Raw genomic sequence first — 14,042 nt, forward strand, 5'->3', positions numbered from 1 at the left:
GCGTCCCCTGAGAAAGCCACACCTGACCAGACAACAGCGCCAGTGCCGATTGCAGTGGGCCAGAGAGCACCGTCAATGGCAGCCAGGACACTGGAATCACATGATCTTCAGTGACGAGTCTAGATTTCTGGTCTATCGTCAAGCTGGCCACGTCCGAGTGCACAAACAAGTGCAAGAAGCCTACAACGAAGATTGTATAGTGTCAAGAGTTCAAGCTGGAGGTGGTGGGGTGACCGTTTGGGCTGCTTTTCATGAATGAATGAATAAATGAATGAATGATCGTTTTAAGGCCATTTTTCCCCGCTGGAGCGGGGGTTAGCCTTGCGGGCCCTATGACAATCATGGTTCCCTGTTTGAGGCAATGTTTTTATGGCCGGATGCCCTTCCTGGCGCCAACCCTTGGTCGCGCTCTTACGATGCGCAGGGATACGGTGTACCTATTCTAAATCAGGGTACACACCGTGGTCATTCATCCCAGCAAGCTGGTACCCAAATTTGCCAACCTCGGAAGGATGACAGGCTGAGGCAACCCCCCTGGCATTAATTCAGCGATCGACTGGGATTCGAACCCAGGATCCTAGGATCCCAAGCCGGCACCCTAACCGCTAAGCCAACACCAGGCTTCGTTGAGAGATCGTTGAGAGAGAGGAAGACAAATGATGAATTGCGAAAGATGATGGGAATTGAGCCTGTGATTGATGCTGTGAAGAGAAACAGGTTGAGATGGTTTGGTCATGTGTTGAGGAATGTTACGTGGTCCTCCCAGTGACTACCTGGTCTCGGTGACCCCCGGACCGTGAGAGGAACTCCGCCAGAAAGATATATTATTTATGCGCTTTCGTAACGCAATCAATATGAATTCCAATCAATAAGAAACCCCACACCAAGGATCCGGAATAATCAATGATATATTCCCCGAGCAATCAACAACCATCCACAATCAGCAATCAATAGTACAAAGATGTAAACTCATCTATAATAACTCTAAGATGGCCATCTTGTACATTCCTCACGTGAGCCCCACTCCCGACTCCCTCCATGGTCAATGTCTCTCTCAATGTCTCCGTACTCCTGTAGTTCGATCTCCGCACGTGGGCGGTTGAACGGACCCTTCCTGACGTGCTTTCACCGGGCACGTCCCGTACTGGGAACAACGGCTGCAGCGTGCACCTCCTGGCCAAGCAAAGCGGGTAAAGCAAAGCGGGCAAAGCAACACGCGGCTTGCCCAGCGCGCGCGGCCCGTACGCGGCCTTGTAGACGGTGAGGCGAACTGTGCCGGCTGCTTGGTTCCATGCACGAACCCCCGGTGACTTGACGTGTCAAAGGGTAGTTACACGTCCCGGTAACTCCTCTCGCCAGACGGGCTTTTAAACGCCGATTCTGTTACGTTGCTCAATAGCGATACCGCTCGCGTCAGAGCTCGGCGAGGAAGAAGAAGAATCGTCGCGTCTCCAGGACCCCGTGTCTTTTCTTCTTCCGTTTCCGGTCTCCTTTTCCTCAGAAGGGCTCCTGACCCGTTAATCACAACAACCTTTAATCGACTACACATTGATAAGCAAAGCCCTGAATAGTAATTCACATACATTCACATAAATATGTAACACTCCCCCCCTTCAAGAAAGAAAGTTTGAACCCAGCGAAAACTTTCTTTGCCGGCCAACTTGGATAAACAAACCAGATAACTCACCCCCCCCCCCCCCAACTCATCAGTTCCCCCCGGGCACAGTCATCACTTAAAAATAAAGCAACAAAATTTCACACAATCCCCTAGATTAATTCCCTCTGGACCAAGCGTCAACCCCTTCTAATTTCTCTTGAATGACGGTTAAGAGGTGGTGACCCAAAGCCCCCAAATTTAAACCTCTCTATAGCACTTTTTCGGGAGGCCCAGCGGAGTATTCCTACATGGACGCCTTAAGGAATGTGGAGTTCACGGTTAGTCCGGGGAGGAAAGTTCATTACATGGATGCCTTTAAGAACGTGGAGTTCACGGTTAGTCCGTGCAGGAAAGTTCACTACCTGGACGCCTTTAAGAACGTGGCGTTCACGGTTAGTCCGTGTAGGAGCCTCGGCTCGGCGGCTCCCCCGTATATAGTGCTTCAACTTCTCCAGACTCCTAACAGTTACGGTGGGACCCCTTGTCCCAGCCGTTACCTGACTGGCGGTCTCCTTCTCGGCCAGTGCTCTGACATTCATTCTTTCGGGAGGTGCCGTAACTCTGGGAGCCTCCATAGTAATATCGGCTGCTGCCAACCCCAAAACTCCTGCCAAGTGGTCCTCTTCTGTCGACCTCTCGATGCCTACGAAATGCCTTCCCTACTGTTATGGTCCGACCCTCCAAATCCTTACCATTCCAATTCTTCTCTGCCTCTCTGGCGTCTCTTGTGCTTGCAAACGTGACAAAGCCGAACCCTCGTGACCATTGCGTTTCCCTGTCTTTTACCACCCGCACTTCCACCAGCGGCCCATATCTGTTGAAGACAGAGGTCAGAACTTCTTCCTCTGTGTTGAAGTTCAGTCCCCCTACAAATAACTTGGAACTTTTGTCGCCATCCCGAGCTGGTGGGGTGTTATTTTCCCTGCTGTGCTCTTTACCAACCCTCGGGTTACCATAAATTTGCCCCCCGGCCAAATCATTTCCGATAATCACAGATACTCCCTCTACAGGAAGCGTGGCTTGTAAACCGACGGTGACCGGTCCTGACACCAAATCGGATTCCAAATGGATGACATGAAGTGGGGCACTAACACAGCCACCGATCCCTTGTAACCGAACACTATCACCAGTTGCGGTACTCTTTGACAATGGCAAAATGCCTTCAAGCATTAAGGATTGATGGGCTCCTGTGTCCCTCAAAACTCTAACCGGTCTTGGGTTAGTCAAGTCTCCCTTGAGTGAGACCAACCCCTCATAAATAAATGGTTGGTAACTCTTCTGTGGGCGATTTCTTACGTTTGCCATCGCATTCGGAGTTGTACTAGTCGGACTCCGCTCTGGGTCTTCCCTTTTCATGAGGTAACAACTGGACATCAAGTGTCCAGGTTTCTTGCAAAAAGCGCAAGTAGGCCCGGAGGAAAAACTCGTGGTCTGCCTCGGGCCCCCCGAAAAATAAGTTTGTCTTGGGCCCGCAGCCCTCTGATTTCGAACAGGTGGGGTATCCGCGTTGTCCCCATAATCCTCTCGAGGCCGCCGCCATGTATTGTCGTTCTCCGCACCTGCTGTTCCCCACCTCCCCTGCGGAGATCTAGGCGAGGAGTTAGGTTCGTGGACCCCTATCCGGTGTGTTAAGGCATAATCATCTGCCAGGGTGGCTGCGTCCCACAACTTCGGTACTTTCTTTTCCTGCAGGTACACTTTGATGTCCTCGTGGACACACTGTTGAAATTCCTCCACCAGCATCAGGTCACGCAATGCTTCGAAGTCGTTCCCGACTCCTTTTGACTCACACCACCGATCAAACATATTTTCTTTCACTCTGGCAAACTCCACATGGGTCTCACTCTCCCTCTTCCTGGCATTCCTGAATTTTTGCCGGTAAGCTTCCGGAACCAACTCACAGGCTTTGAGGATGTGCTTCTTCAATACCTCATAATCTGCACATTGGTCCATTGGTAGTGCCGAATAAATCTCTTGAGCTTTTCCCACCAGCACACTTTGCACTAGTATGGTCCAGGCCTCCTCCGGCCAGTTTAACTGTCGAGCCACTTTCTCAAAGTGTGGAAAAAATTTAGCGACTTCCTTTTCACTGAAGGGTGGAACCAGCCTCACATGTCTGCCCACATCCCAGGTGTTCTGGCTAGGTGTCGACCCCGTCAGCAAGGGTGGTACCTCTCCCCGTTCTCTCATTAAATCCAGCTCCTTGAATTTAATCTCTTACTGAAGCGCCAGATCACGTTCCTTCAACTCCCTTTCGGCTTTTCTCTCCTCTGCTTCGAGTTCCCTGGCAGCTCTCCTCTCCTCTGCTTTTCTCCCTTCTAACCTTTCCTGGAGTTCTCGTTCCACTCTCCTTTCCTCTGCTTGTTTCTCTTCTCTCCTCTCTTCTGCTTTCCTTTCTTCTTCTGCTCTTTCCTTTTCTGCTTTCCTTTCTTCTTCTGCTAACCTTTCCTGGAGTTCTCGTTCCACTCTCCTTTCCTCTGCTTGTTTCTCTTCTCTCCTCTCTTCTGCTTTCCTTTCCTCTTCTTTTAACCTTTCCTGGAGTTCTCGTTCCACTCTCCTTTCCTCTGCTTGTTTCTCTTCTCTCCTCTCTTCTGCTTTCCTTTCTTCTTCTGCTCTTTCCTTTTCTGCTTTCCTTTCTTCTTCTGCTCTTTCCTTTTCTGCTTTCCTTTCTTCTTCTGCTCTTTCCTTTTCTGCTTTCCTTTCTTCTTCTGCTCTTTCCTTTTCTGCTTTCCTTTCTTCTTCTTTGATCCGTTCCTGGCTCCGTAATTGCAACTCCAGTTTCCGGAGCTCAACGTCTTCTGGTTCTTCGGGTAACCACTGCCAGGCTAACTCGTCCCATGTTCCTAATCCCACCATAGACTGTATCACCGTGGTCTGCAACTCTGCCTTCCTCAAATTAGTTCGGACCTCCAAGTTAAAATGTTTGGCCAATTTCAAGAGGTCCGACTTTAGTAACGCTCGGAACTGTACCTCACTCGGGGTTACCGCAAAGTTCTGTGCCACAAACGCCATGGTGCCTATTGTTAACACCTGTTAACCTTCACCCAAGACTTTACCCCCAATTTCCCCAAAAATTTACCAATTAATACTTAATTAATAAATTTTAATTAATAAAAATATTATTTTATTATTTTATACAATTTTAGATCCCGGACGTAGACCCAATTGCGAATCCGCAAATCGTAATTTGGACGAGCCCCCAATTCTGTTACGTGGTCCTCCCGGTGACTACCTGGTCTCGGTGACCCCCGGACCGTGAGAGGAACTCCGCCAGAAAGATATATTATTTATGCGCTTTCATAACGCAATCAATATGAATTCCAATCAATAAGAAACCCCACACCAAGGATCCGGAATAATCAATGATATATTCCCCGAGGAATCAACAACCATCCACAATCAGCAATCAATAGTACAAAGATGTAAACTCATCTATAATAACTCTAAGATGGCCATCTTATACATTCCTCATGTGAGCCCCACTCCCGACTCCCTCCATGGTCAATGTCTCTCTCAATGTCTCCGTACTCCTGTAGTTCGATCTCCGCACGTGGGCGGTTGAACGGACCCTTCCTGACGTGCTTTCACCGGGCACATCCCGTACCGGGAACAACGGCTGCAGCGCGCACCTCCTGGCCAAGCAAAGCGGGTAAAGCAAAGCAGGCAAAGCAACATGCGGCTTGCCCAGCGCGCGTGGCCCAAGGTGCGACCCGTACGCGGCCTTGTAGACGGTGAGGCGAACTGTGCCGGCTGCTTGGTTCCGTGCACGAACCCACGGTGACTTGACGTGTCAAAGGGTAGTTACACGTCCCGGTAACTCCTCTCGCCAGACGGGCTTTTAAACGCCGATTCTGTTACGTTGCTCAATAGCGATACCGCTCGCGTCCGAGCTCGGCGAGGAAGAAGAAGAATCGTCGCGTCTCCAGGACCTCGTGTCTTTTCTTCTTCCGTTTCCGGTCTCCTTTTCCTCAGAAGGGCTCCTGACCCGTTAATCACAACAACCTTTAATCGACTACACATTGATAAGCAAAGCCCTGAATAGTAATTCACATACATTCACATAAATATGTAACAGGAAGGATGAAAGTGACTGGATGAGAAGAGTGATGGAAATGAATGTAGAAGGAAGTAGAGGACGGGGAAGACCGAGAAAGACTTGGCTAAAGATGGTGGAAGAAGAAATGCGGGCAAGGGGGTTAACAAGGAGAGATGCAGAAAATAGGGCAAAATGGAGAAGATTGTCATGGGGACCACAAGGCTAACCCCCACTCTAGCAGGGAAAATGGCCTTAAAATGCATGTTGTTGTTGTTGTTGATCATGGTTATTATAACATCATCTGTCATGTTTTAAGTTTGGCTTGTACACACAGTATAAATTAATTAGTGGCTATCTATTTATTATGTATGCAGATCTTTTCTTTTCATGAAAGAAATTTCCATGCTTTTCATGCAGGGGGAAAAACTGACCTGGTTGTTCTGAATGGAAACCTGAACCAGTTCAAGTACAGGGCCATTCTGGAAGAAACATTGCTTCCATTTGCTCGTGCAGCCTTTCGAGGAAACTTTGTCTTCCAAGATGACAATGCACGGCCTCATTGTGCTCGTATGATCCAACACTTTCTTGCTGACCGTGGTGTAGAGCATATGGAGTGGCCTGCCATGTCCCCGGATATGAATCCTACAGAGAACTTGTGGGCAGAATTAACGCGTCAAATCGACAACTTGGACCAGCAGCCAACCTCTGTGCGTGAATTGCAGCAGGCTATTGTCACTGCATGGCAAGCGATTCCTGTCCAAACCTTGGCAAATCTCGTGAACAGCATGCCTCAACGTGTACGTGCTCTCCTGAATGCTCGTGGAGGTTACACGAAGTACTGAGCTGTAATTTTACTGTCTGTAATCCCAGTCGTAATTTAACTTTCGTTTTTGTTAAAAACTTTTTTGGCTAATGTGCAAAATAAAGAGATACTTCTGGAAAACGTACAGAAGTTTAACACAGTACTGTCCGTGAATTGAGTTTGATATCAGTTTACATCACTTTCAAGGATCAATTTATTTGCTTCGAAATGTCAAATGTGGTTTTTGTTTTTTTTAAAGGTCACATTAACAAAATCTAGAATAATTTCAACATAATTCCAATGAACGTTTGGTTCTAAGTCATCTTGAAAAGTAAGTTCACCCCCACAAAAAAATATAATCCATATTAAATGCCAAGTCTGTATATATATGATTTAAGATTCATAATGACGCACTGCTAGATGGCTCCCCTGGAGCTTTGCAGGCAATGCAGACATGTATGGGGATGACATCATAACGTTCGCTCATTAGGTTGGAGAACCAGATTACAGGTACTAATTAGTAATGCCCAACCGCATCCAGGTCGACTCCATATAATGAGTGGATACCAGAGATAATGTTGCCGTGTGGCAGGCGGTGCTTATCGCTCCCAGTAAGGTGCAGCAGCAGCAGGAGCAGCTGTATGGGACACCTTACTGGCGGTTCCCCACTGATGGTATGAAGTCGCATAATGACTGTATTTACTGCATATATATATATATATATATATATATTGTTACGGACACGACTTAGATGTTATGATGGGCCGAGCGGAATGGCCGCCGTGTCCGCACAAGTTACCCGATTATACTCGAACGTTGGCCGAGTCGCGCTACGCTAGATCAATGAAGGAAAGGACACAACGGCTGGGTTTAAAATGACACGACACCAGGGGTACAGTTCTCAAGACCTCCGGAGGAGGTTATAATAGTTCGGAACGTTTAGATTACAGGGATGAGAGAGACAGCATAGAAAGATAGGCACTTAATTACAGTCTTATAGTAGCCCCGACAGACGACAGATAAACAGGACAAAACTGACTCACACGGGGATTGATGGCAAGGAAGGCGGGTAGTCGATGGCTCAAGGTGCACTCTTGGCTCAGGGACAGAATCGACCCGGTCCGGTCCAGAGATGCGGGAGGTCTCTCAGCGCTCGGAGGTCGCGACTTGTCTTTCCAAGCTGGGGGCGCATCTGACGTCACGTCCGGTAGGCTGCGTATATCCGGCGGGGAGTGACACGCCCTCGGCTAGTTAGCTCCGCCCCAGATGGAATCGGTCCGCCCTTCTTATTGGGTGCGGGGGGGTTACCGGGCTCCGCCCTTGACGAGGAGCTGACAGTGAGCCCCTTCGTGGTAACCCCGTCGGAGCGCATGGTCAATGGCGGCTAACCAAGCTGGTGTGAGGACGCACACTCCCCGCACGCAGTTGTTGTAGTTGTTGTTTCATGGGGAAGATGGGAGGAGGTATGGGGAGGTCCTAAACTCACTACTGGTGCCATACAATCACATTCTGGTGCAACGAAGAGTCAGAATTAATGGAAACGAGTCCTTAACTGACATAGACTAAGAATAACTAGCAAGAGGTCCGAAAGTTGTCTACGTGAGATGCGGTGGACCTGGGCACGACATTTAATGGGGGAAAAAGGGGAAGGTCGGGGCTACAGAGTGTTGTTTACAGACAATGGGACTAGGGAATGGGGGATTGGGGATAGTTGGGGAGTATTGGGGAAATAGGGGAATATTTACAAGTGGATATGGAGGCCAAGTCCCATATCCGCAACAATATATATATATATATATATATATATATATATATCTATATATATATATATATATATATATATATATATATATATATGTGTATATATATATATGTATATATGTGTATATATATATATGTATATATATGTATATATATATATATATATATATATATATATATATATATATATATATATATATATATATATATATATATATATATATATAATTGTATAATTATTTATTAATTATTCCATTAAGACAAGTTTTTCACACATTGATTCATGAATGACTTTTCAGCATTACCTTCTGTGGAATCTGCTGTCGGCGATATGTAGAAGCAAATGTCGACGCCAAATCACAAACTACCATCTGGTACACCTTGAAGCTTCTTGCCAGCTCTGCTGAGACGATCATTTTCATCTTCCTTGGAATATCTGCAATCGACACGGAAAAATGGACCTGGAACACGCCTTTCATCCTGCTAACCCTACTTTTCATCTCTGTCTACCGTGTCATTGGTATGTGTCATGCCTTCCCCCTTAATTCATGGAAACTGCTGGGTTGGAATTGTACCAAGATTTTCAATTGTCAGTGAAAAATGTATGCAACAAGATATATTGAAATGTTCAAATCTTCTTTTTATGTGGTGGCTTTATTTTTGCATTCAGTGTGGTTGAATACCTCAAGTAAAGGCTCTGGTGTGAAATCCCTTGTTGTGTGCATGTTGGCTTGATCAGGTGTCGTCCTGCAGACGTGGCTGCTAAATATGGGTCGTGTGGTTCCATTGAACTACATCGATCAGGCAGTGATGTCATATGGTGGCTTGCGGGGTGCTGTGGCCTTTGCCCTTGTCGCTCTGTTGGATGAGAAGCAGGTGCCTGAGAAAAGGCTCTTCTTGAGCACAACAATCATCGTGGTGTTCTTCACCATCGTTATTCAGGTAATTATCTGGGTGTGTGCATGTGCCGCTCCTTGACCCAGCAGCTTTGGGGATAAGGGTGGGGGGGGGGGGGCTTGGGGAATGCTTCAGCCTTTGAAAAAAGCTGAATGCCCCCTCCCCCTCCCCCTGTGTACTGGTGCTGCTGCTTCCAAACTAGCTCCACTTGAATCTTTGGAATTGTTCATTCCAGGTCATTGCCATCTCGCAGCAGGAAACTGTCTCAGGATATGCTTTGTGATCACTGCAGGAAGGTTGGTGACCTTGCAGTTTCAATGGCTCGGTTTTCATGTCGGTCCTGACCTTTCACACTTCTGTCCTCCCAGGTCACATGTTCTATCAAAAACGTTTTCCTAGTTAGTCCCCTCCTCCCCCAAGTCTAAACCTGATGCTTGCTTCCATTCAATTGTCCCTTTTCTTGGTCCCTGGAACTGTCTCCAGTCTATGAAGTCTTCCCTCCAGTTTGCATGTTTGCTACCTGCTGCCATCTCATGACCTCATATTCCAACATTTGAGTTTAACTCCACCTACTACGACCTGGTTCCCATCCCTCTTGTGCTGCGATGTATCCATATGTTTTTGTCCTCGTATGTGTTACCTTTGTCCCATTTTAACTTTAACCTTTTTTCCCTCTTGTTCTTTCATAATCCTCAATTCCCCTCTACAAAGTCATGTATTCTGAGCTGTTGCAAATTTAATTGACTTGATCGATTAGAAATGATCACGTGCAGGATACCATAGAGAAGGGAGCCACGAATATCACTGTGCACTGCCATTGGTGTGGGCATCCTGGTGAGCATGCTCTTTGAACTGATGCTTCACTGCCTCGTGCTACTTTGGGTGACTTTTACAAATAGTGTTGTATGAAGTGTAATCCCGTGCGATTTGCGTGCTAAAATTGTTTTTTTTGCATTGTTGGATTAATTCGAGGTCAAAATATTGAAAAATAATGGGGTTAAAATTTTCCGACCCCCGGACCCCCTTTTATGGGGTTTTGTTTCCAGTGACCCACAGGACTGACCATGCGACTTTCTCCCCTAACAACAGAGATTTTATCGATCTCGGGGTCGTTAGAGAGGTTTTCGATGACGCTAAATCCATTTATGATACTTTCGAAGCGACCGGAAGTGGCGATCCCAGATTTCCGTTCACCAAAGATGCTAAGGTCAAGGTCATTTCAATTGTAGCAATAAACTTAGGCATGTAATACCTCTTTTTTATGGTTTTCAGGCACAGGAAGACGTTTGGTGCAGTTATTTTTGCGATCTAGATGCCCTGTCGCGAGATAAGGACAAAAAAATATTGGTAAAATGCTCGAGGCTTTTTTTTGTTTGTTTTTCAGAAAGAAGGCTGACAGAGACTAGTACAAAACCATCTAGATTTATGTCTGAGAAGAACAGCGTGTGCATCATCTGCAATGAGGGAGCTACATCAAAGAAGAGACTGATAAACAATCCTGATATGATTGGCAAACTTATTTATTGTGCTAACGAGCGACTGTCTTTGGGTCAGGGTGATATTAAGCGACTTACAGATCGGTTAGCTAGCTTAGGTGAATCTGAACGGAAATCAGTATGGTATCATAGCGAATGTCGAAAACCCATCGTCAACACAAGCATGATTGAACGGCTAAGGGTTAAACGAGTCCGGTTTGATTCTCCTGCATGCCCTGCGCGTGGGCCTGGATGACCTTCCAGTGTGGCTGACTCTACCCGACCTAAAAGAACAAAAACCATCCCGAAGGAAAAGGTGTGTCTGTTCTCGTCATGTAGCTTTTGTTCTAATAACATATCAGAACCTCTCCATCGCATTTACTCTGACAAGATGGGTGAAAACTTCCTCGAGATAAAGCTCAAGACTCAGGATGACCGCATCAGAACTTGCGTGTCCGAGTTAGAAGACGCTGGGGATGCCTCTGCTCTTGAAAAATACTATCATAGGAAATGTTTACGATACGCGCAGCGCATTTTAACGCGAAAAGATCGTAGTAATACCCAGCTTATTGGCTCTCTATGTGATGAACAGTTGCTTCTCTCCGTCCAAAATACTCTTACTGCGGACGATCTTACTCTGAACATGGCTGAAGTGAATGGTGCATATTTGTCCATTTTGAAGAGGTATAATGTAGAGATCAATCAGACAACCAACTACCGCAAGCATTTGAAAAAGCTCATTACTGAACGGCTTCCGAATATCCAGTCCGTCCAATCACTACGCAAAAATGAGCCGACAACCTCGTTCTTTCACTGGCGGTTAGGAAGGCCATGCAACTGAGGTCTGCACAGCTGGATAACGACGACACAGTTGACAACTCGAAGAACATGGCAAACATTCTAAGGGAAGAGATAATGCAGCATCGAAGCTGGTCGTTCAGGGGAATGTTTGAAGACTTTGAGAATCCTCCACTTCTCCAGTTCTTCCTCACTCATCTCCTATTTGGCCGTCATGTTCTCAAAGTTTCTGAAATGCGCAATGCACAAGTGGACAAAACTGTTGATGTTGCTTGCCAGTTTCTCATCCAGAATACTCGAACCGATCACCAGGTAAAGCATCAGCCAAAACAAAACTAAATCTTTCAGCAAACTGCCCAGATGCCCCTCTCAATAGGCTTGCCGCTCACCATTCATTCCAGAGTTCGTGACAAAAACCTCGTCAATAACCTATCAGAAGTTTACATTGGGGGCGACTACCAGAGGCTCCTTGATCTCGAAAAGCGCATAGAGCAAGGCGTTCTTCAGCGAATGAAGGAGGCTGGTGGATTTTGTCTGCCTGATTTCATCAAGAAGGGATTGAACATCTGGTTCGCTGTTGATAACATCGACCTCTTAGAAGACACACCGACTGGACAGAACACATTCCATGGCACAGTGATCGTGATCAACCAGCGAGCAGAAGATGGCGAGCCCATCAACCAACCACTTGTCATCCCAGAGAAACTTCTCGCACCGGCACCACTCACGTTCAAAGTCAAGTACCTGCAAAAGCCTATCATTAAACCTAAACCAATTCGATTTGAGGTCTACCATCTAGAAAAGCGGAGGAGTAAGATTTCCAAAGACTTCACTCACACCTGGGCGCTTGCCAACTACTACGGTACTGATGACAGAGGTGGTGAAAAGCTAAATGACCAACGTGTGGAGAATATAGAGCAGCAAGAGACTGAAGAACTGCAAGGTCAGACCGCAGGTCAAAACCCCAGATATTCTGACGATCCTATTCTTTCAGTGACAAAACGAATCCTTAAAGGTAAGGAGTTAGCAAAGGAAGAAGTTATGCCAACATGGGGTGCTACTAAATCTCTTCTGTTATCACGCTCCTGTCAGAGTCTGAGCCCGACTAACACAGAAGTGATCGCTCCACTATTCAAGACTTCTCCAACGGATTACTCGACCCTCTATACTGTTCTGATGTTGACTTAGGGCATATCTGCTTTTGTGGTTGGTCCTGAGAGAAGAACCCTCATAACGCTCGATCTTGATCTTTACAGCCGCGCCCTCATGATTCAGCAGTCGGTGAATAACACCAACTGGATTCTCCGAGCGGGCGTTCTGCATATTGCGTTTGCTGCCCTGCACGCTCTTGGCAAAACAATCGACGGAAGTGGCATTGACACGTGTGCGATTGAAAGCGGCACATACACTTCTGCAGGTCTTCATGGGGTCTATGGTGGCAAGGCATACAAGCGACGAGTTGAGTACCACATCACGACTAGCCTGGCGATCATGATGATGAAGTTTGACGCCATTTTCTCTGATCATCCACCTGAACCACTTCGTGACCAATGCGTTGCTCTCAAGAAAGCTCTCCACGACCGTAGCCAAGGCATGGTTGATATCTACAATGACATCCGGTCCTCGTACTCAGAAAATCCCCATGAGAAAGAAGATGACAACATCGGCGAGCTCGATCAATTTCTCAACCAGTACCTCGAGCAAGTGGAAAGTCTTTTGCATCTCATAGGTGCCTGCCGTTCAGCTGACTGGGAAGGTTACTTGGCTGCCTTAGAGAACCTCATCAAGTATTTCTTTGCGCACGATCTCCTGAATTATGCTCGCCTAATGCCAGTCCATCTTGCACAAATGAATGCTCTGGAAGAGGATGATCCAGTTACGTGGGAGGCCCTGAAATCAGGAGACTTCGTTGTGGCAAAATCAGAAGTTCCCTTCACTCATCTTTTCACCGACCAGGCCCTGGAGCAAGAGATCAAAGGGTTGAAGCGTCACGGCGGGATGGTTGGATTGAGCCAAGACGAAGCTGCCCTAGACCGACTTCTTACTACCACACCTCACCTCGCTCGTATAGTGAAGCAGTATCTCAACAGTTTCCCTCAAGCCTCTAAATCTACTGAGCGAAGTGAACATTACCAGCTTTCGGGACGAGTTGCATCGAGATCGAGAGAAAACGCTCTGAAGATCCGTCACTCCATCGAGTTGCATTGTGCGGGCAATCCGTTTACAGTAAAGCCTGCTTTGAAGAGCCTGGTGTCTTCAGCCCTTGTTCCAGAAGATGCGAAAGATGATATCTTGCGATTTGCAGGGAAGGGACAGAAATGTTTTAACGATTTCGTTCAAGACAGATTACTGCCCACATCAACACTTTTGGTTTGGGACCCAATGAAGAAACTGAAGCTAAAAACCTTTTCGAACTTGATGGAGAAAACTAAAGTTCGCGTTGGTGATAAGGTCATCAAGTTGCGTGAAGATCGTGAACTGCTCGGCAGATTTCTTATCATCCAAAGAAGCCAGCCTCAGCTGGTGCCAAAACTAGAAGAAACAATCGGCGAGTATGAGATGTCAGTGCTACCCCGCTCCCTTTGCGCTGTTGATGGGTCTCTGTACATTCCGACG

The 14,042-nt window shown here is 46.9% G+C and overlaps 1 protein-coding gene across 2 annotated transcripts in view; it reads left to right on the forward strand.

The window, feature by feature from the left end:
- LOC137434126 (sodium/hydrogen exchanger 3) overlaps positions 1 to 14,042 on the forward strand; it is a 130,253-nt gene that overhangs the window by 28,851 nt on the left and 87,360 nt on the right. For both annotated transcript variants that reach the window (XM_078785748.1, XM_068126828.2), the window contains exons 6-7: positions 8,556 to 8,776; positions 8,996 to 9,198. In XM_078785748.1, coding sequence (XP_078641874.1) covers positions 8,556 to 8,776; positions 8,996 to 9,198 — 424 coding nt within the window. The remainder of the gene's footprint in view (positions 1 to 8,555; positions 8,777 to 8,995; positions 9,199 to 14,042) is intronic.

This window comes from Myxine glutinosa, chromosome 10 (assembly GCF_964187855.1).
Source record: "Myxine glutinosa chromosome 10, kmMyxGlut1.1, whole genome shotgun sequence".
In the NCBI taxonomy this organism is placed as follows: Eukaryota; Metazoa; Chordata; class Myxini; order Myxiniformes; family Myxinidae; genus Myxine; species Myxine glutinosa.